Source organism: Rhinolophus ferrumequinum, chromosome 24, assembly GCF_004115265.2.
Source record: "Rhinolophus ferrumequinum isolate MPI-CBG mRhiFer1 chromosome 24, mRhiFer1_v1.p, whole genome shotgun sequence".
Lineage (NCBI taxonomy): Eukaryota > Metazoa > Chordata > Mammalia > Chiroptera > Rhinolophidae > Rhinolophus > Rhinolophus ferrumequinum.
This window is the reverse complement of record NC_046307.1, coordinates 9,153,338-9,176,019: the sequence shown is the minus strand read 5'-3', so window position 1 is coordinate 9,176,019 and position 22,682 is coordinate 9,153,338. Positions and strand designations below refer to the sequence as shown.

At 36.0% G+C, this 22,682-nt stretch overlaps 1 protein-coding gene across 3 annotated transcripts in view; it reads left to right on the top strand.

The window, feature by feature from the left end:
• AFF4 (ALF transcription elongation factor 4) overlaps positions 1-22,682 on the top strand; it is a 72,277-nt gene that overhangs the window by 44,770 nt on the left and 4,825 nt on the right. For all 3 annotated transcript variants that reach the window (XM_033097072.1, XM_033097070.1, XM_033097071.1), the window contains 15 exons: positions 516-552; positions 2,097-2,145; positions 4,229-4,283; positions 4,745-4,782; positions 5,170-5,332; positions 6,274-7,191; positions 9,588-9,676; positions 10,293-10,533; positions 14,440-14,534; positions 15,163-15,226; positions 15,345-15,481; positions 16,337-16,408; positions 17,502-17,595; positions 18,439-18,482; positions 19,707-19,927. In XM_033097072.1, the coding sequence (XP_032952963.1) occupies positions 516-552; positions 2,097-2,145; positions 4,229-4,283; positions 4,745-4,782; positions 5,170-5,332; positions 6,274-7,191; positions 9,588-9,676; positions 10,293-10,533; positions 14,440-14,534; positions 15,163-15,226; positions 15,345-15,481; positions 16,337-16,408; positions 17,502-17,595; positions 18,439-18,482; positions 19,707-19,927 (2,317 nt within the window). The remainder of the gene's footprint in view (positions 1-515; positions 553-2,096; positions 2,146-4,228; positions 4,284-4,744; positions 4,783-5,169; positions 5,333-6,273; positions 7,192-9,587; positions 9,677-10,292; positions 10,534-14,439; positions 14,535-15,162; positions 15,227-15,344; positions 15,482-16,336; positions 16,409-17,501; positions 17,596-18,438; positions 18,483-19,706; positions 19,928-22,682) is intronic.

The window sequence follows — 22,682 nt, the reverse complement described above, 5'->3', positions numbered from 1 at the left end:
CCAGACATTGTGCTAGTATAGGGCTTATGAAGAAGTATATGACAGTCTCTTCATGTTGCTAACTGTTTGTAAGATATTAGGAGCAGGGAGAGAGGAAGGGAGTAAAACACATGAAATAATACCATGTAGGGTTTTTAGTCCATTAAAGTGGTATATTTTGAGACTATATAGGTTATATAGTTAATTTCACCCTAGTATACAGTTTCTGGTATTACCTTTTTCTGAAAAAAAAAATTTTGTTAACATTTTCTTAAGACCAAGAATGTTTAAATAATTTGCTTTTCCAGGGCTCTAAATTAGAATATGGATATCATGGATGCTGCTGAAAAGAAATGAATGGTAGACTATTAGATCACTTGAATTCTTTCAGTGTTTTTTCTTTTATGCATTCTTAGGAATTCAACATAATCTTTCATTGAATTAGCTGGAATTAAGTAATTTAATTTGAAGCATTTTTCACTAATGAACCTTTTTCACTTAATGTTACTATGTAATTTTATATCCCTTTGTCTTAGGAATCTCAACAGTCCAACTTTGGCCCTGGAGAACAAAGTGAGTGTTTCTTTTTCTCTTGGTTTTCTATTTAAGCTGTTTATTGAGCATTCATTTTTCATGGTCATGTCATATATTGCTTTAATAATTCTTTTGCATGTCTTATCCCAATTTTTATTATGTGGTGACTAGTGGTTGAACTGAATCTTGATATGTTCATAGAATGCAGAATTATAGATCATTGGATATCAAAATTAACTATTTTTATTAAGTATTTGAACCAATATTTCAAAGTTCATGAATTCAATTTGGTGGGCACCTCATAAACCCAAGAGCCATTCTGTCTTTCCTTCTCCTTCATGAAGATACTTGGTTCTTGATAGTAAAACTCCAGGTAAGAAGAGGTCATTGTAGCTTACAGTGGTTCTTCTCTTCCTATTTCTATATTTATTTATTCTTCCTGGGTCTTTTGGTCTGGGAAGACAGTCTGCTGTCTGCTACACAATCCTCTTTTACCTCCACTTTCGGCCTCTCAGAAGAGCTTGAGGGGAAGATAGCCTTAGGGAATTCAAGTACGGTCCCAAGACCAATGGCTGTGCGAATTAATAGTGGTAAAGTTAGTCATAAGGCCAGGACCTGTGGCAAATGCCTGGGCTTCACCACATAACTCTGTGACAAAACAAATGTCCTCTTTGCCGAGAGTAGTAACTTCTTATATAAGGTAGATTTATGCTGGTAATAAAAGCGTGGAATTTTTTGATCCTTGTTGTCTTTGGTAATCTTAAAGATGAAACTAGAGGAATATCCCTTTTAATGTTAACAAACTACGTGTATATCAATTTCTTCTGCCTTAAAGCTGTAGTTATAGGAACAGGGACCTGACATTGTGAATATATAGGAAATAGCTGTGGACCAGAAAGTTTACATTTTCTCTTAAAATCTTTTAAAAATGTCTCATCCTGACTTCCACCCCTCCTCTCATACTCTCTCCCCAAAGATAACTATTGGCAAATGCAGCCAATCATAAGCAGCACCCGCTCTTTATTACCTGTGTTTTTCCCTTAATTTATTTTAGAGCTGTTTCTGTCTCAGTATAAAGCTCTAGGTTATTCTTTTTAACATGAAAATTGTGTTAATGTTGCATGAAAGTACCATAATTTATTTAACTATTCCCCTCTTGATGGACATTTGTTTCCAGATTTTGCTGTTACAAACCATGCTATAAAAACCATCTCTGTGTGTGTGTGTGTGTGTGTGTGTGTGTGTGTGTGTGTGTGTGCCTCCAGGTATACCTATAAGGTAAATTTCTCTTGTTATAATTGCTAAGTCAGTGGATATGTGCACTTAACAGTATTGATAAGATAATATTACCAGATCGCCTTCCAGAATGATTGCATGGGTTTATAGTTCTACCAACAGCATATGAGCGTGCCTGTTTCTACCAGTACTTAATATTATTGGACTTTAAAGTGTTAACAATTTGATGAATGAAGAATTATATCTCATTGCTTTGATTTATATTTTCTTGAGGGTATATCAATAGATATTTTACCATCTAAAGAGCCCTACATCAGTTACTGATTTCTGCATTCTTTTTGTTCTAGAAAGATACAATCCTTCTTCTAAAACTTCAAATGGACATCAGTCTAAATCGTAAGTTTATTGCTTAATAAGTTTAATGTTTGTCATTTTTGCTAAAAATCTACCTGTAGTGTCTGGATATTTAGAACAACACTTAGAAATATGTATTTAATCTTTTAAGGCAGGGTAGGCAAAATTTCATGGAAAGGGCCTGATAGTGAAATTATTTGAGGCTTTAGGGGCCATATGGTTCCTGTCCCAACTACACAGCTCTGCCATTGTACATGAAAGCAGCCATAGACCATAGACTATGGCTGCATTCCAGTAAAATTTTCTTTACAAAATAGATGTTGGTCTGAGATTACAGGTTTTTTGCATTGCTCAGAGATGTGTGTGTTTGTATTTGTGTGTGTGTGTGTGTGTTAATAATTTTGTTTTTAATAAAGAAGACATAAAAAAAGACATGATTCTTCTTAGAAAGCCTTCCATTTAACCACTAAATATAGAATGTTAAAGCAGCAGAGTTTGTACTGTCTTTTAAGTTTTCCAGCTTTTATTTTATGGGTAGAACCTGGAGTATACATCAAAATTTAATAGAATAATAGATGATAATACATTCCAGGTTAAAAAATGAACTCCTCAATTCCTGAGACCACAAGTCATCTTAGTGAATAAAACAAAGTTCTAAAAAAAATCTGCGGCCACAGTGCTAGCTCTGTGCCATAACCACAGTCTATACTAATAACTTCAGCCTCTTCAGATGACTATAGGGAGACCAGAATGAGAATGAAAATATATGAATGCAAGAAGTTCCCTTCGTTGATGAAGAATTCAAATTATATTCCTATTTACCATATTTATTCATATGCAAAGGACTGATGCAAGCCTACCATATATGTGCATGTCACTTTGGTTGCTGAAGGAACAAAAGCAGGCAGGACCTTGAGCATCCTGGTACAAGCTTTGACATATTCACATGTGTAAACAGGTTCACTGAGCTACCATTATTAAATGGTAAGGACTGAGAGAATTCAGAGTAAGTACATTTGCTTACAGGAAATCAGTCATAGAGATGCACTAAGACCTTGTCCAAAGAAAAACTCTTCTTTCCCATTTAATTGGCCCAGCCTTAAAACACTTCTAATTCTATAATCATCTGGTTACTTTGTTTCTAGGTAATCTTTTGTGTGATACTCTGAATTTGTGGTCAGATTTAGAAACTCATGTTAAGCTTTGAGGGGAAAGTGTAAGTAGTTATTGGAGTGAAAGAGTTCCTTCCCACTGATTGAAGACTGTCATGAAATTTTAAGAAGAAAAGTAATGGAACTACTACTGGTAATGGGAAATTAAACTTTTCCTAGTTGTAGTTCTCACTAAGCTTTGTGTTAATTTTTCCTCTCCTGTAAAACGGCAAAGAGTGTTTTGTGGTTCATTATTCAGATTTTAATTTTTATTTTATGGCCTTAAAGAAAATTTAGGTATCAGCTTATAGTATTTTTATTTATTTATTTCAATTTTCATCAAGAAGAATTTGGAACCTGGAGTTTATTTTTAACTCCATGGTCACTTCTGTTGTACTGCCAAATTTCTTACCCATTATTGTTATTTCCGTAGCGGGTGCTCGTCTTTCATAGCAAGGCATTTGTGAACTAGAACTTCGACTTCGTGTTCTAGTTTTCATAGTTACCTAGTTGTGCAAATCTCTTCATGCAGCATTGGGGACAGTGCTTTCATTTTATCTTCCTTCTTTGTAGAGTTCTGTCTCTTTAGTGGACTGTTGGATATGAGTATGATAATTTGTTTTAATAATGAATGAGTGTGTGTATACGCGATCAGAGAAAAATTAGAGATAACAGAACTGAGTATAAGAGTTTCTAGAAGGTGGCTTTTGTTTAATTAGAAAAGAAAGATGAGTATTTTACTCATGGAAAAGTTAGAGTTTCTGAGCTTTTAAATTCCTCATTTCTTAATTTTTACTCTGGATGTGAACCAAACTAGACAGAGTAAGACTTACTGCTTCTTTTCTTTGTTTTTCAAATTGAATCTTTGGCTACCACAGTGATTATTTCTAGAATTCTTAGTAGATATTTAATACTCTGGTATGCCATGATAAACTGTTCCAAAAATAACAATCCTTTCTGCCTTTTCCCTCCAGTATGTTAAAAGATGACTTAAAGCTAAGCAGCAGTGAAGACAGTGATGGGGAACAGGTGTGTCTACTACTACATCTCGCCAGTCTCATCCAGTATTTGTTTTCATTGTTTTTTATATGAATTGTAATGGAGTAATACATTTATGAGCCAGTTGTTTAAAATAAGTTCCTTCTTGCTTTCCAACACTGGAATATTGTAGTTTTCCACTCTGTCTTTAAAGCTCCATTTTCTTTTGACTTTTAAAAAATTGGCTTTCCTTAATACTTATCAGGGTTCTGAATATACTCATGAAGCACGAGATTGTTGGCAAGAAGAACTATTAACCAAGCTTTTCATCTTATCCTAGCAATTAGTTATTATTTAGGTTAAAACATCATGTTGTAAGTGTTAAGTAAACATTGACGCATACATTAGAGGAGCCAGTCTTTCTATTAAGAATTCAGATATTGTTCACATTAAGCAAATAGAGTGCTATTTATTTATTCATTCATGGATTTCCTTTCATGCTTTAATTTTAGGATTGTGATAAGACAATGCCAAGGAGTACACCAGGAAGGTAGGCATTCTTTTACTTTTTATTTTTTTCTGGAGGGGTGGGGTCAGCCTGATAACAGTGTAGTGGTATAATAATTAACCTTATAAAGTAAATATTATCAATTGTGATGGTTGTACAACTCTGTAAATTAAATAAAAATCATTGAATTGTACACTTAAAATATATGAATTTTATGCTACTTTTTAAAAGGTAAACACTGAGCAGCATATCGGAAACTTTTTACGGAAATATTTCTTTTATAGTGAATTTCTGGATTAATACAACTGCATGTAAAGCTTAACGATAGTAAACATTTTAAATAAAGTTGGTTGTCAGAATTGGATCTTTTCCTGTTGTCATTGTAAAGAAAAGCAACTTTTCATCATTTATATGTTTTATCTCTTTTAGTAACTCTGAACCTTCACACCACAACAGTGAAGGGGCAGAAAACTCACGGGATGACTCCAGCAGCCACAGTGGGTCTGAAAGCAGCTCTGGATCTGACTCAGAGAGTGAAAGTAGTTCCAGTGACAGTGAGGCAAACGAGCCATCCCAGAGTGCATCTCCTGAGGTGAGAGGGAGGTGGGCATCTTCCACAGGCCCCATCAGGACCCCTGGCCATGGCCAGTTGAGACCTGATTCAAATACAAAAGGTGACGGAAAGAAGGTTACATATTCTTACCAAAAGAAATTGAATTGTATACCGTGTTTCCCCGAAAATGAGACCTAGCTGGACCATCAGCTCTAATGCGCCTTTTGGAGCAAAAATTAACATAAGACCTGGTTATTATATTATATTATACCCAATATTATATTATATTATATTATATTATATTATATTATATTATACTATACTATATTAGACACGGTCTTATATTACATTAAAATAAGACCTAGTTTTATATTAATTTTTGCTCCAAAAGAACTCATTAGAGCTGATGGTCGGCTAGGTCTTATTTTCACGGAAACATGGTATCTGGAGGAAACCTAGATACTTCGGTTTCCTCGCACAAACATTTGGTCTAGATTAGGAACTACTTGAGGTCATATTTCAGGTCATGAAAATAATTGGATTTATTTTGTTGGGGCTTTATTTTTGTGTCTTAACATGGTAATTCATATTATGTAGTGATTGTGGGTAAAAAGAGTATAATTTTACTGTAGGCTGACAAAATGTGATTAAAATCTCTCTTGGTACCTATGTCATTTGTTTACTTTCTGAAATTAAATGTGGTCTTTTAAATTTTTGCTTTTGAAGATAGAAATATTTAATATTTAAAGGCCATGTATTTAAATTCAAGTGATTAGATCTAATTCAAGTGATTAGATCTTCTCATTCAAGTGATTAGATGTAACAGTCAATATCCAGCCCTTTGCTTTGGTTCAGTCAGAACTATGAAAAACAGATGTGCTTGTGGCATTAGGCATTGTGTTTTTCCTTTTCCTAAGACTAGACTATAAAGGAGGGAGCTCCACTATTGAAAAAAGCATACTTATTTCTCTGTCTTTCAGCCCGAACCACCACCTACAAACAAATGGCAACTTGATAATTGGTTGAATAAAGTGAACCCACATAAAGTGTCACCAGCTTCTTCTGTGGACAGTAACATCCCATCATCTCAAGGCTATAAAAAGGAAGGCCGAGAGCAGGGCACTGGGAATAGCTACACTGATCCAAGTGGAGCTAAAGAAACTAGTTCCACTACTCCTGGACGAGATTCCAAAACCGTCCAAAAGGGATCAGAAAGTGGGCGTGGGAGGCAGAAGTCTCCTGCACAGAGTGACAGCACAACACAGAGGAGAACTGTAGGCAAAAAACAACCCAAAAAGGCTGAGAAGGCAGCCGCTGAAGAGCCCCGCGGAGGCTTGAAGATAGAAAGTGAAACCCCCGTAGACATGGCTACCAGCATGCCTTCCAGCAGACACAAAGCAGCCACCAAAGGCTCAAGGAAACCCAACATAAAAAAAGAGTCCAAATCTTCCCCTCGACCTTCAGCAGAGAAAAAGAAATACAAGTCAACGAGTAAATCTTCCCAGAAATCAAGGGAAATCATAGAAACAGATACCTCATCCTCAGATTCGGATGAAAGCGAGAGCCTTCCTCCTTCCTCACAAACTCCTAAGTACCCTGAGAGTAATAGGACTCCCGTTAAGCCCTCCTCAGTGGAGGAAGAAGATAGCTTTTTTCGGCAACGTATGTTCTCTCCTATGGAAGAGAAGGAACTTCTTTCACCCCTTAGTGAGCCTGATGACAGGTATCCACTTATTGTGAAGATTGACCTGAATCTCTTGACTAGAATACCAGGAAAGCCTTACAAAGAAACAGAGCCACCCAAGGGGGAAAAGAAAAATGTGCCAGAAAAGCACACAAGAGAGGCTCAGAAACAAGCCTCAGAAAAAGTTTCCAACAAAGGCAAGAGGAAACATAAGGTTTGTAAAGGGTTTTGTTGAAATGCAGTGGACATCTCAGCCAAAAAATAACTAGCTGAGTCATAGCTCTGAGGGAAAATAGAGGGTAAGCCCAAGACCTTGCTGAGGCTACAGACAAAACTTTCTCCTGAGAACCCTCGGGTTTCTGCCTGTCTCCTTCAGTAAAGCAGGATAGTTTCTAATCAAGTCAGAAATGAGCCAGTGCTTATGTTCAGAGTGTGTGCTGGCCTGTGGAGAGGTCAGAGTGAAGCAGAGATTGCAAGCTAGCCTTCACAAGCAGCATTCTTCAAATTTGGGGTTGAAATGTCTTTAGTTGGGGTATGTACTCTCCAGGTTGTCACTGTCCCTAACGCTTCTCTCATACCCAGACCAAGTCACACCTTTTAAATGACTAATTCCAGCTAAACAATAATTGACTCACTAATTTTGACACGCCCTTAAGAGTTTCACCAATCCACTGTACATATCTGCTCCCCACTTTTTTCCCTTTTTGAACACCCATATCCGCAAGTTCAGAACTTAAAAACATCTGCTGGCACATAGCCAGCTCTCACCCCTAAATACTTCCAAGATAATTTGGATTTAGAGACGAAGCTTGGTATATATATCTAAGGTCAGCTTTTTTAGGCCCAAGAAATGTGAAAACTCACAGATGTCTATGTTGGAGGATACTAGACATAATGAAAAGAGCTAAATAACGTACATATTTAAATGGAGATTCTTTGAAAAGAACAGCTTGATTTTTTCAGCTGTAGTGAGGTTTTTAGAGGAAAGTAAATTTTAATCTATTTTGAAGGATAGTGTAATTTCCCAATACATATATGTGAATATGATTGTAAAAGACTGAAAGCATGAGCAGATGACCAGATAGGGACCAGAATGGCTGTACCAGGTGGTCTCGGAACAGAACCCCACTCCCAGTGGACACTGAGAATTTCACATAGGAGAATAGGAAGAATACAACATTTTTCTAAAATGAAGTGGAAGAGAGGTTTTTCCTCTCTCTTTTTCTTAAAACCACAGTCTTTATGTGCAAATGATGATGTATATTTGGACAAATTAGAACAATACCTGTCTCTTTTTTGCCTTTTGTATCTTCAAAAGTTGAATATATTTTAAAATTTGAATTTCTAGAAAACTGAAGCTTACTACTTCAGTGCTATTGATAATGAGGTTCCGTTATTGTACTATAGGGATGCTTTGGTTGACTAGTAAGCTGTTCAGGGCTGCTGGCCCCTGTAGCCCACAGCCGCAGATTGCTGGATGTCGTTACGGGATTTCAGTCATAGAATTGCATGAAATAGAGCTTGTATATAATAGACTCTGCTGTTTAGGAAACTAAGGGTTTCTTATGGAATAAAAAAAATGGTGCTTTTGTGCTTAACTTGTGCTTAACAAGTATTACGTGTTCTTTGATAAGATTTTCAAATTTTTATACTATACAAAGTCCTTTTTACTCTTGTTTAAAATTTTACAATATTATAACTTGTAATAAAAAGTCTCTTTCCTCTAAAAAGAGTGCCCCATATCTCCTCTCCTACCTCATATCTCTCTGGCATATATTTCTCCCAAGTTTTTTATATCAATACTTATAAGTCAAATTTTGATTTTATAAAATGTATACCACCAGGAAACTTGATTTTTGAGATTCGTAGCTTTGGTAGAATTGTCAGGTAGTTCCTAAAGATAAAGCAGGTACCAAGAGGAGACCCAGCCAAGGGTAATGAAGGATGTAGATTCCTTTTTTTCATATTTTCACATGTTCATCTTTAATCATTTTGTGTAGGGGAACAACAGTCTTTTGTTATGGCAGAATGTTTGCAATCTTGTGCCCTGGTATTCAAAGCAAATATCAAATAAGATAACTTAGATTCACCCAGGAAAGTAGCATTGGCAATTTAGATGGGCCCATAGCTTTTGTTTCAGCTTAAAAAAAAGTTTTTCAAAAATCGTTAGGCTTGGCTATAATCAAAAATATGACAGTAACAAGGGTTGATGAAGACATGAAGGAATTGGAATTATCATAACAGTGCTGGTGGGAATGTAAAATGATGAAACAGCTTTGAAGAGTGAATTTTAAAGAGTGAATTTTATGGTATGTGAATCATTTTAATTAAAATTTCATTCCCCAAAAAACATCATTAGTCTGAAAAGATGCCATCCAAAAGACTAGGAAATTTTTTTCAATATTTGGGCTCTGTTTACCTAAAATCGGAGACTTTTTCTGAGCCTTAAAACCTAATTTACTGAACATTGTTTAAATGAATTTTTTTACTTCACATTTATCTTCTTTCTGAAGTTTATCAGGGATAAACTTTGGGGGTGACTATTCTGGAAACTGAAATTAGATGAGTAAAGTTCAAACCTAGCAGCCGCTTTGTTTATTTTTCATCCAGAATGAAGATGATAACCGAGCCAATGAGAGCAAGAAACCCAAAACAGAGGACAAGAATTCAGCAGGCCACAAGCCATCCAGCAACAGAGAGTATGTCCCCAAAACATATTACGGGCGTGTTAATATATGTACACATATGTCATTTGCTGTTGGAATGCTCTTAGAAATACCTTTTAGTAACTATATGTCACATACATACTTATACCAAATAGTGTGTGTGAGCTTTTGCTTTTAGTTAATAGGGATAGAATGCATTTAAGATCCAGTCACTTCTTCCTCTGCTCTTTTTTTAGTGGAGTAGGGGTGAGTATAGGATAAGAATTAAAGTAAGGCTTTAATTCTAGCCACTTTCTGGCTAGATGACAGCTTATTTGTAACTTGCAAGAGACTAATTGCTGTTATGAGTGTTAGTATCTTCCTTTACCATTCATCTTCTGGTTCATTGATTCAGCCAGTATTTAGTGAATACTTAGGATGTGGCAAGCCAAGGTTTAGGCACTGGGTATAAAACCATGAGCAGGGGGCGGGTGTGGGAACAAGATGCCTGCCCTCATGAAATGTACAGTTCTGTTCCACAGAAATCATGTGTCCTAGTAATCTAATGGGAAAAACAAATTTGTCTTGAAAGCAGACAGAGAGACGTGGAAATATCCATCACCCCTGTATGACTATGTGGAGAAATGAGGGCATTTGTTTGGTTTGGCAGGTCGTCTAAGCAGAGTGCAGCAAAAGAAAAGGATTTGTTGCCTTCTCCTGCTGGGCCTGTTCCTTCAAAAGATCAAAAAACAGAGCATGGCTCTCGGAAGAGGACTATTAGTCAGTCTTCTTCCTTAAAGTCAAGTAATAACAGCAACAAGGAGAACAGTGGGAGCAGCAAAAACAGTTCCTCCACGTCAAAGCAGAAGAAAACTGAAGGGAAGACTTCCAGTAGCTCTAAGGAGGTCAAGGTAAGACATTGGGGGCCTGATTCTTTTGAAAATCAGTTTCATTGCCATGTGACTTCTCCAAAGTGACACGGTGCTTTGAAAATTTTGTAAACATTAAATTTATAGGCCTGTGCATTTTACTCTCAAAATGTGATGATCTTGATAATAAACTTAGGCAGTGATCTGAGACCATGAAACCAGCAAGTCAGCTGGCCACATGTATAGTAATTAAGATAGAAACCCATAATTGGAAAGTTGGTTATGGAAAAACAGTTGATTATGGTCTAATTATAAATAGCTCCAGTTGCTTGTCTGTGGTTTGAAATTGGCTGTGGAGTTTTGAGAATTGGATTTTACAAGCAAGGTACCGTATTTTGCCATGTAGAATGCGCACTTTTTTTTGCCCAAATTTGTGAGGGGAAAACAAGGATGCACATTTATTCGTGGGTAGTACTAATTCCATACCTATATACATGTTTTTAATTCTTTTATTTATGCTTATGAGTTAAGTGCAAAAATAAATAAATGCTAAAATTCCTTTATGATACAAAAACAAGTACCTAAATAGAAACAAGTAAAAATTTGAATTAAAAAACTAAAACAAAAGATTTTTTCCCCCTGAAAGTTTGGGCCAAAAACGTGGGTGCGCATTATACATGGGAGTGCATTATAACCAGCAAAATAACGGTATATTAACATAAAGTGACAGAGTAACCATTTGGCTTTGAATTGTGAAGGAAAAAAAAATTCTTTAGCTGAGCTAACACTGGAATTATTCCTAAAGCTTTCCTAGAGCTCATAATGTAGGGGAATATTCTTAATGTTTGTGGATGGGGAATTGGATCAAAGTTTTTTCAAGGCTGTACTCTCACCCTCCATTTGTTTATCAGGTAATTTGCACTGCTTTCTAAACTGTTCTGATCAGGAGCAAATTCCTTGATAAAATTAAGAAAATACCTAGATTTTAAAGAATATAATTCATTGGATTATTATTTGCAATTTAAGTAAGCAAAGGTTTGGGAGTTGAAAAATTAGACTGTTAAAGGCAGTCATGCTTATTAACTGTGGGAAGTAAATCTTTTAAATTGAGGTAGCTTTAATTGTGAACAATGTCTCAAATTGAGATATGCAGAAGGCTTTTTCTCCAGCTTGGCACCCTTCTCTAGTAGTTTAGAGAGTTAGTCCTAGTGTCCTTAAGGGACTTGAGTGTCCCACTGGCTTCCTTCACTATCCCAGTTCTCTACTACCTGTTCTCTCCGTTTCCCATCCTTTAACTGTAGGATTCTGAGGCCTGTATATTTATTTCTTGAAACTTATTATCTTTTTTTTTTTTTTTTTTTAAGGAAAGTACTCATTGAATGAGTTCACCTGCTCATATGGCTTCTGTTATCTCATAGGCAAGACTCACTGCCTATGTCTCTTCCTTATTGGCTTGTCAGCTTCTTAAAAGCAGGGATTTGTATCTTACTTGCCTTGTGTTTTATCCAGTATTTACTTTATTGGGTAATCAGGAAATATTTGTTGGATCAAATGTAGTTATTTGGTACTGTTGTTATCGACAAATTATAAAATAGAGGCCCTGACCACTTTGATTTCAAGATCTTTTGGCACTTAACAGTTGTTAAAATTATTACTATTAGTCTTGGCAGTTTCCTATTTAAACAATTATATATGGATTTATTAAAGAAAAATTTATAATTTAGTTGAAAAATAGGCTTTCTTACATCAACTAAAGAAAAATGAGATAATATGGAAAACCAAAATTACACATAATTTTTTATTTTATTTTGTATTTCTAGATATTTGCTTATATTGTCAAAGTTTTGAAAATGGCATAAAGTTGTTCATTATGTTGTCTTACTATGCTTTTAATATCTGTAATATCTCTACTTATGTTCCTCTTTTGTTCTTAATATTAGCTTTGTGTGCCATCTCTTTTCCTTGATCAGTCTCATCAGAAGCTTATCATTTTTACTTGTCTTTTCAAAAAACAGCCTTTGTTTTTTGTTGATTCTCTGTAGTTTGTTTTCTATTTCAGTAATTTATACTCTTTATAATTCCCTTTCTTATTCTTTTCGTTCTGCTGTTCTGTTTACTAATTTTTAAAGATGGATACTTCAAATTTAAGTTTTTTGCTTTCTCCAATAGAAACAGTTAAGATTATATATTTCCCTCTAAATACTGCTTTAGCTCCATTGCACAAATTTGGTGTATAATATTTTTATAATGCAGATTAAAAGGTTTTCTAATTTCCATCGTGATTTCATCTTTGAACAAAGAGCTATTTAAAAGTGTATTATTCAGTTTCCAAACAGGGAGATTTTCTTGTTACCTTTTGGTTAGTGCTTCTACCTTAATTATATTGGGGCTGGAGACTGGTCTGCATGGTAACAATCTTTTAAAATTTTTTTAAAGATTTGCTTTATGAGAGTACAGTATATGGTATATTTTTGTAATGTTCTGTATTTACTTGAGAAGAATGTGTACTCTATATATCTTGTGGACAGGGATCTGTATGATGCAATTAGATTGTGTTTTCAAACCTGTATGCTGACTGATTATTTGTCAGTTTGTCCTGTTCACTGAGAGAAGTATGTTTCACTCTCATGTTATTTCCACAGATATACAGGAGTTGCCTATATCTTCTTGTAGTTCAGCCATTCTTTAAATTGAGATATTCATAATATAGAACATATTCATTTCAGGTGTACAACATAATGACTTGATATATGTATATTTTGTGAAATGATCACCACAATAAGTCTAGTTAATATCCATCACCACACATATAGTGATTTTATACATCGTACACATAATTTTTATATAAGAAAAGTACTGAAATATCGGGAAATTTTTTTTATTTTAAGATACTTTAGTCTTCCTCCACTAAATCTAAACTTAGGCACTGTATATCTAAAAGCTGTTCTAGTAATGTTACATTGCAACATAAAATTCAGGCAGCTATTTCATAAACATGCAAACTTTACCATAAAGAGCTTAGTATTTTGTCAAATCTCAGGACTTTCATTTTCATTCCTTGAAGTAAGCTTTTATGAGTGGAACTGAAAAGCCCTTATTATTAAAAAAAAGAAAGAAAATGGCTACATAGTTCCTTTTAAATAGACTTCAAGCACAAGTAGTAAAATGATATATTTTGGGTTTTGTAATGTTGAAACATTCATGCATTTGTAGGATACATTCTACTTATTTATGATGTTTTATTATGGAAAAAAGTATATTCATTTTATTACAGTTAGGGCTGGATGGAGAAGCAGTTGTGAAGACAGAATCATAGCCCTGGCATGAAAGGGCTATGTTAATAAAAGGCAGAATAAACTTTAAGAAAGTGGCTAGGCTTTTGAAATCTGATAGATCTGGACTTAAAACCCAAATTCCTGAGTGCGACTTAAAAGCTGTTTGAACTTGGGCAAGTTGCTAAACCTTGTTGAGACTGCTTTTTATTCTATCCTAATAGCAGTACATATTTCATAGGGTTGTTGAAGGATTAACGATTGTACTAAGTACTTAGTTAACTTAGTGCCTGGTAAGTGGTAAGCACATAGTAAATGTTAGATATTATTATTACTATTTTCATTGACCAGTAATTACCAGTAAATTTTGTCTTAAGTAGTACTGGTGTTTTGATACGAGGTTTGGGGTCCTCCTTGTGTTTTAACAAGTGCCCAGGTCAGCGCCTGGCACATAGTAGACCCCTATTATTAGAATGAATAGTTTTGGTTGATAAAATGGATTCATTCTGTGAAAAACGATGTTTACATTCTGAAATTTAAAATTTTTATAACAAGGAAATTAATTACGCAAGTCAGTGAGTTTTGTTTTCTTTTTACCAGTGGGTCAGGAAATAACTTTTAGTTTAACTTTTATCGCTTCACAATTTTAACATAGTTTATATATTTTTTCGGTCAGGAAAAGGCTTCAAATAGTTCCTCTAACTGTCCTCCATCTACACCAACTCCTGATGCTTCTAAGCCTCGGAGAACAAAGCTTGTCTTTGACGACAGGTGAGATAAATAAGATTTTTTTATGCATTCAAAAAATCGTTCCAGTCAGCATATAAGAAATTCATTTTAATTTCAACCAGTGACTAGAAGAATTTATACTTGTGTTGTGATCTACAGAATATTGAGAACTTAATTTGAAAGGCGCCCTAAGTATTATCCTAAGTATTGTTCCTTTAACTTAACTCCATGACTCTCATGGGGGCTGTGAATGATTTGCTTCCAGTAGAACCTTACTGCTGCTGGTATCACTGTTTAAAATAAGGGGGGCTTTCTGAAATCCGTAAGAGCAATGTTGGATTTTTCCTCTATTTTGATAAATTATTTCTCCTACACTTACATTTTATTTACTCGAAATCTTTCAAACAACTTGGGTAAGTTAGTATTTAATACTAGGGAGCTTGATTTCTATTTTCCTAAGTAGAAAATTTGCCATGAGTTGGCCAAAACGATTTATGCTCTTAGCCCAGTATAAACATTTATCAGAAAAAACTGAATCGCATGTTTAGTAAATAGCTCATTTTCTTTACTTGAGGACATGAAAACTGAGGGATGCTGGAGACTAAAATGAATTAGTATTATCTTGTGAAAATAGTTACCACTTTATTTACAATAAAAATTTACATTGCAGAAATTATTCAGCAGACCATTATTTACAAGAAGCAAAAAAGCTAAAGCACAATGCAGATGCTTTGGTATGTAAATATTCTCTTCACATTTATGTATTTAATCAAATTAACTAAATTTTCATTTGTTGCTTGTTCCCGTGGGACATCAGTGCAGCTCACATTCCCTTTTTTCTCCTTTCTTCAGTCTGACAGGTTTGAGAAGGCTGTGTACTATCTCGATGCCGTGGTGTCTTTCATCGAATGTGGGAATGCATTAGAGAAAAATGCTCAGGAATCCAAATCCCCATTTCTTATGTATTCAGAGACGGTGGATCTCATCAAGTAAGTGGGAAAACTTGCCACATTATTGGCAATATTATTCTCTGGTGTATCTTGGAAGGGGTTGGCATAACTATATAGTCATGCACTGATGAACGACGTGCAGTCAGTGACATTCTGCACATACGACAACGCTCCCATAAGATTATAATTGAACTGAAAAATTCCTGTCTCCTAGTGTCGTCAGATCCATGGTAATGTCATGGTACAATGCCTGACGCGTTTGTAGCAATGCTGCTGTAGACAAACCCACTGCACTGCCCGCCATAGAAACGTATAGCACGTACGGTTATGTACGGAACATACTACTTGATAATTATGAAAACAACTACGTTACTGGTTTATGTCTTTACTATATATTTTTTATTGTTTTTAGAGTGTATTCTTTCTACTTACTAAAAAAAGTTGGCTGTAAAAGAGTATGCCCCGTTATGCTGGCAGTAACCTCATACCTCTCCTGTTTACTGTGTCTCTTGATTGCATCGTTTTCTCTTGTGCTTGATTTAATCTCGTGTTGTTTTGTGCCGTAACACGCTGTGCAGGCTTGTGGCCTAGGAGCAGTAGGCTCTGCCGTATAGCCTAGCTGTGTGGTGGGCTGTGCCATCTAAGTTTGCATGAGTGCGCTCTGATGTTTGCACAGTGACAAAGTCGCCTAACAACACCTGTCATAACTGTCATGACTGTATACAATAAAGTTAAAGATGATGCTTAATCCTTTATTGCCCTTGGATAAGGAGAACTAGATACTTAAGTGGGCAATTCTGCCTTTATGTAAGTTTCATTCTAATGTTTTGAGGACTAAAAAAGTCATAAGATCAAGGTGAAATACTTTGTATCATTTGTTATTTTAACTCACAGATACACTATGAAGCTAAAGAATTACTTAGCACCAGATGCTACAGCAGCAGATAAAAGACTCACAGTACTTTGGTAAGTGTCGTGTGCTCCAGCCTCTGCTAGATGACAGGCAGTTCCATAATAAATTGTGTTGTTTGTGCTCTTCTGAAAGTTACCCTTGAATCAACATTCCATAACCATTGAGTAGAAAATAACTCAAAACTCCTACTGAAAGATGTTAATAGTTATCAGTCTCTGATCTGTCACCCTCTTGACAAAAGCCTTGGTGTAGAGTGGGGCTGATATTAGAACTCTCCATTGTCACTTTTCCAGGCTCTTCTTTTGGTATCCTCTCTCTATATCTTTTCTTGGGGAGCAAACGTTTAGCTTGCTCAAAATAAAGAATGTGGCTTCTTTACTTGTATTCCAGGAAGATGTATCAGTTCATTTGTTGTAGGTATTTACCTGGCACTGTGTTTAATAGCTAGGAGTACAGCTGTGGGTAAAACTGACACAGTCCTATTTGTCACAGCATCTAGTGTGACAAGACAGAAATTAATCAGATGATCACACAAGTAAATGAATTTAGTACTTTGAAAGAAAAGTGTATGTAACGATAAGAGGAGAGCATAGGGAGACCTAGTCCTTAGGTGGAGGGAACATGTACAACGGCTGGATAGCGGAAAGAAACTGGAAACTAGAGGAGCTAAAAGAGCAGTGAGAAGTGAAAGTGACGGGAGAGGTAGGCAGTGATGCTCACGCAGGGCCTTTGTAAGCCATGTTAAGGTTTGTATATGTTTCATCAAAGTCGTAATAGTCATAGTCGAGTTTTCTACTTTCTGTTGTTTAATTTTATTTACAATTTGATATAGAGAGTCTGCCCCTCAGCTATTTTTTTTTTTTAAATGCATATGTTACAATGAGCTGTTGGGTCCTGGGGATGAGGTTTTAATTTTTGAATGTCACCGAATAGGCTAGTCCTAGGTCTCTTCCCCTTTCTTCCCTTCCGTGGGATGTGTACCATGATAAGAACACAGCTTTTGGTTTTGCCTGGCCTTCTGCCTGGGTCCGCTCCCAGGAGCCACCAGGAGCCAGTGCTGTGCTCTTACACAATGCAAAAGCTGTCTGTGCAGGTGAGGCCAGGGTGTGCTGTCCTGTAAACAAGCTGCCCTTTTCCATCGACTAGCCTACGGTGCGAGTCTTTGCTGTACCTGAGGCTATTCAAACTGAAGAAGGAAAATGCTCTGAAGTACTCCAAGACACTGACGGAGCACCTGAAGGTAAGTGCGCCCGAGGGGAGGCCCCTTTCCTAGGAGACAAAATTTGTAAAGTCTCCTATCCCCACCCCAAAAGTGCCCTCATGTTTTACCTGCCACGGCAAGTGGGGAGCTACTGTTTGGGAACTTTCAAATAAGTTTGAGGTTTCTTGATTAGTTTTTAAATGCACATATATTTGATTGTAGAACCTATGTAGCCATATTCAGTAGCTCTTAATAACATTTCACTAGATGTAGGCTATTTTTATCATGAAACCTAATTTATACATTTACAGTGGTCTTTTGTTTTCACTACCAGCTTTCCTTAGACTTATCTTAGTTTTCTAAAATGTCTATATTTTTTTCATACAGCAACACATAAATCTTAAAATCCTGCCCTAATTATGACTTGGAACCCTTCAGAAGCTTACCATTGCTTCAGGGTCAAGTCCAAGCTTCTTACCCAGACTTGCAAGGCCCTCAAGGTCTCTCTCTTGTTCCTAATCTAAACCTCTGCTTGAAGAAAACTTTATGGGTCACATACATTCTCTTTTCTGCAGCCTTTGTAGAGTATGATTCACCTCTCTGTGCCCTCTCCCCAACTCTTTATCGGTCTGAGTGTTACTCGTTCTTTGTGTCTCCCTTAATCTTCCAGAACGCCCCAGCTCTCACCTGTAACTTCTTTCTGCACATTTACACACACACAAATGCACACACACAGACACGCATGCACGCACACACGCAATTTGTGTTTTTTTTTTATAAAGCCTCTTAAGATCAGTTCTGGTCCAATGCTTTTGAACATATTTAGTACTTCATAAATAGTGTTTTTTTATTTTTATTAAGTACATTTTATTTTCTCCACAGAATTCTTATAATAATTCTCAAGCACCATCACCTGGCTTGGGAAGGTAGGTCAATTTTATTCTATAAAATATTATTTGTGACAAGTTTGTTTTCATGTAAAAGTGGAAGGGTACGATCCAATTTTCAAAAATGGAAAGATGGCAACTTTTAAAATAATTAAAACCATCTGTAATAAAGTATTTTTAAATTATCGTTTTTTTCTTTTTTATAAACTGAAATAGGGATAATTGAACATAATCTTAGAAAGATTAGAGAGGGGACATTTCACCTGCAGAAATATTAGTTTCTTTATAGGATCTTAACTCTTCTCACAGTTTGATTTCTGTAGCTACTTGGGTTTTTATCACAGTGACCTTATCTTTACTCAGATTTTGATACTGCCAGACTTTAATAATAGTGGCATGATTGTGGTTTCTCCTCCGTCTCCACATCACTTCTATCCTACCTTCCACCAAAAAAAGGAAAAACACCATGAAACCTTTCTTTTGTTGGTAAATTTATCTGCTCAATTATTATGTTTATGTTAATTGATATTTTGTCTTTGCCCATACATATTTTCTTAACCAAATTTATAGTGCTAAAGTGTAGATAAAAAATATTCTAACAAATACTTTTTTCCCCCTAACTTTTGTTTGAGTTTCCTTTTTTTTTTTTTTAAGGTCTTGGGCATTTCCACAAATCTTAGTACTGCTAAAATGAACCCAGCCAGCTTTGACATGTGTTTTCTAAGAAATATTTAATTGACAGAAGCTAGAGGTGATTGCAGTTGATTGAGAAAGTTGTACCTCTTTGTCAGCTCTGAATAACTTGATTAAACTAGGGAAATACTAGAAATTCAGACTAATATGTTCCCATCTATTACTACAATTTTTGTGTGTTAAATTGTTGATTCCACCCAACTTGCCATAAAACAATTAGAAAAGTACCTAAATATATGCCGTAATAGATGGAAAGTATGTTGAGCTGGGAGTGAGGCGATCTAACCTTTCAATTATTGACATGTGTTTGACTTTCTCAGTTTTTTCCCATCTCTGGTTCTGTTGCCATTCATTAAAACAAAGAGTCTAAATAAGATGATAATGCACAGTGGTCTTTAGTGAGTTAAGTACTTATTTGGAAGAAATTGTTCTTCTCTGGGAACCCTTCTAGTTTAAAAGTATCTTTAAATTGTAAAAGCTTTCATGTAGGGAGAGCCCAGGCGTAGTACATAGATGGCATCATGTTCACCATGTCCACATGAATAAGCTGCCTGTTTTTTCTGTGTGTAGCAAAGCTGTTGGGATGCCTTCCCCTGTTTCTCCAAAGCTGTCTCCAGGCAATTCAGGAAGTTACTCTTCTGGGGCCAGTAGTGCTTCAGCAAGTGGTTCTTCAGTGACCATTCCACACAGGATCCACCACATGGCAGCCAGCTATGTCCAGGTCACATCCAACTTCCTCTATGCCACAGAAATTTGGGACCAAGCTGAACAGCTTTCCAAAGAGCAAAAAGGTAGGAAGGTCTCTGGAGAAACTGTGAGGGATGGAATTGTTAAAGGGAACTTTTATGATCTAGTTTAGTAAGTGTCTGGTCTAAATTTTAGTTTAGTATCTAGTCTAGAGTTAACGATAATCAGTTTGCTGATCGCCATTGCTTAGCAGTCATGTTGAATGTACTGTATTTGGTCAAAAAATACCTTTCACTATACTGGTGACACAAACTAAACTAAAAATCGTTTTTGTTCTGGCACATTCAACACAGCCCATACTATGAAAGTAATAAAATACATGTTCTACTCTAGGATGAGTAACAGCAAAATTGGCTATAGGCATAGGATTGCATAGACATCTCATACACGAGATGTTTAATATGTAAGAAAGCATATTCATACTGGATTTTTAGGTATATTGGAAGAAACTTGATGTGATAAAAGAGAACTACAAAGTGAATAGATTTGTAGTATTCTTTAATATTAGATCATTTGAGGCTTTGCACTTTAAGTTTATTATCTCCCACATTAAGAACAATGAGAATTATAACATATTTAAACACCTTGGGGAAAGTCACGATATAAACACCGTGTTATTTTAGTAGATGTTATTAGCACATATGTGTGTAGCATCTATTTGGGTAGATCCTTTGTAGAGAAACACTACAGTAGCCAGTCAAGCAAGTGTCCTTTTGTCACAGAGTACATTTAAATATTTATAGTGTGAACAGATAATCAGATGAAAATGAAAGAGTTCTATATATAAAGAGGGGTAATAGTGACAGAAAGGTAGAAGGGAAACCCCAACATTTAACATAAAGTTGTGTTTTTTAAAACCTAATTGTTCTGGGGTGCCTGGATGGCTCAGTTGATTAGAGAGAGCTCTTAACAAGGTTGCCGGTTCAATTCCCGCATGGGATGGTGGGCTGCACCCCCTGCAACTAAGACTGAAAAAACATGGCGACTGGACTTGGAGCTGATCTGTGCCCTCCACAACTAGACTGAACGACATCGACTTGACTTGGAGTTGATAGGCCCTGGAAAAACACACTGCTCCCCAGTATTCCCCAATAAAATCTTTAAAAAAAACAAACAAAAACAAAACCTAATTGTTCCTAAAATTTTAAATATTGTCAGTACTGCTCAGGAAAGGTTAACAAATCTGAAATTCTGCAGTCACCCCTACTTTACTTTCCATTATTCTCCCTAATGCCAGTTTTCTACCCTCTTTTTTGCTTTTCTTTTTTGACGTTTTGTAATTTTCAAACACTGACTAAAGGAAAGAGAATGATACAGTGAAGCCATGTTCCTTTCACTCAGCTACTCAGCTTCAGCTGCAACAACACAACATTTTGCCAATTATGTTACCTTCCCTTACCCTCACTCTTTTCCCCTGGACTATGTTAAAGCAAATACCAAATACCATGACACTGCACCTGAATGCTTTGGTGTGCGTCTTTAAGTGAGGCGGACTTTACAATAACATCTCCACTTTGCCTTTACCACAGCCACCAAAATTAATAGTACCTCCTGTATGGCATCTTATGTCTAGTCTACCGTCACGTTTCCCTGTTATCTCAAATATGCCATTTTTTAACAGTTGGATTTGTTTTAGGCATGATCCAACAGTCATTGATCAGTCTCTTAAGTATCTCCCCTCCTTGCTTTATCATTGATGTCAGGGACAAAATAGGCCATAGAATGTATCATATCTTGGATTTGACTGATTACTTTCTCATGGCATCATTGAGCTTGCTTTTCTGTCCCTTTTATTTTCTTCATAGTGATAGTTATATCTTGAGGCTTGATTAGATTCCAGTTTATTATTTTAGATAAGAGTGTTTCATAGTCGATGCTCCAGATTTCCTGTTACAGCACAGTGGGAGGCATGTCACGGGTGTCCCGTTCTTAGAGATATCAAGATCTGACCATTGATTCATTTAGGTGATGTCAGCCTGACTCAGTTTGATGTAAGATTCCCTACTGAACTTTAACTTACGCTTCTGGCATCCGTTGACGATCATTACCTACATTTATTATTCCATTAGGAAATAGAAAATGCATCAGGAATTTGCTGTTCTGATATTTCTTCTGCATAAATTAGCTGAATTCTATAAAGAAGATCCTTTGTTCCTCAACTGTTTGATTCTTTCTTGCCTGAGTTTAAGTAGGCTGAGATCTTCATCATGAGAATGACCCCTTTTTCTGTGCACAGGTATCAACTCTCTTTACTGTCTGAGTCCTACATCCCTCTATCTTCTCCCAAAATTGCATTGGGATCAAATGTTAGGATACTTTTGTCCCCTCCTCTCTACACCTGGCCTCACATACATCAGCCTGTATTTATTCATATAGGAAAAAATCCTTTCATTTCCATCCTTGACATTTTTAAACTGCTGTCTAAAACATGGGATTTAATTTATCAGTGTTGCATGGCATAGGGTTGTAGCAGAAAGGTTGGATACAGCCTGTCATACCTGTTGAACTTCACAGGGACTCATAAGAATAAGGAAACATGCAAAGACCATCCTCCTTTTTTGTACCATGTGCTGCTTATACAAAAACAGTACACAGAGAATGTTTTAAATAATAGTACATTGTGACACTAGGTCTCCATTTTACTAATGTTTATTGCATACTAACAATGTACAATTCCCGGCAGTGGAATTTGGCTTACATGTAAAACATTTTAATTCCTGACTACACAGTTCATTTAAAATGTTTTGTGACTTAGGGAAAAATATAACTGGAGAGACTCTGGTTTGTTCTAAGACATGG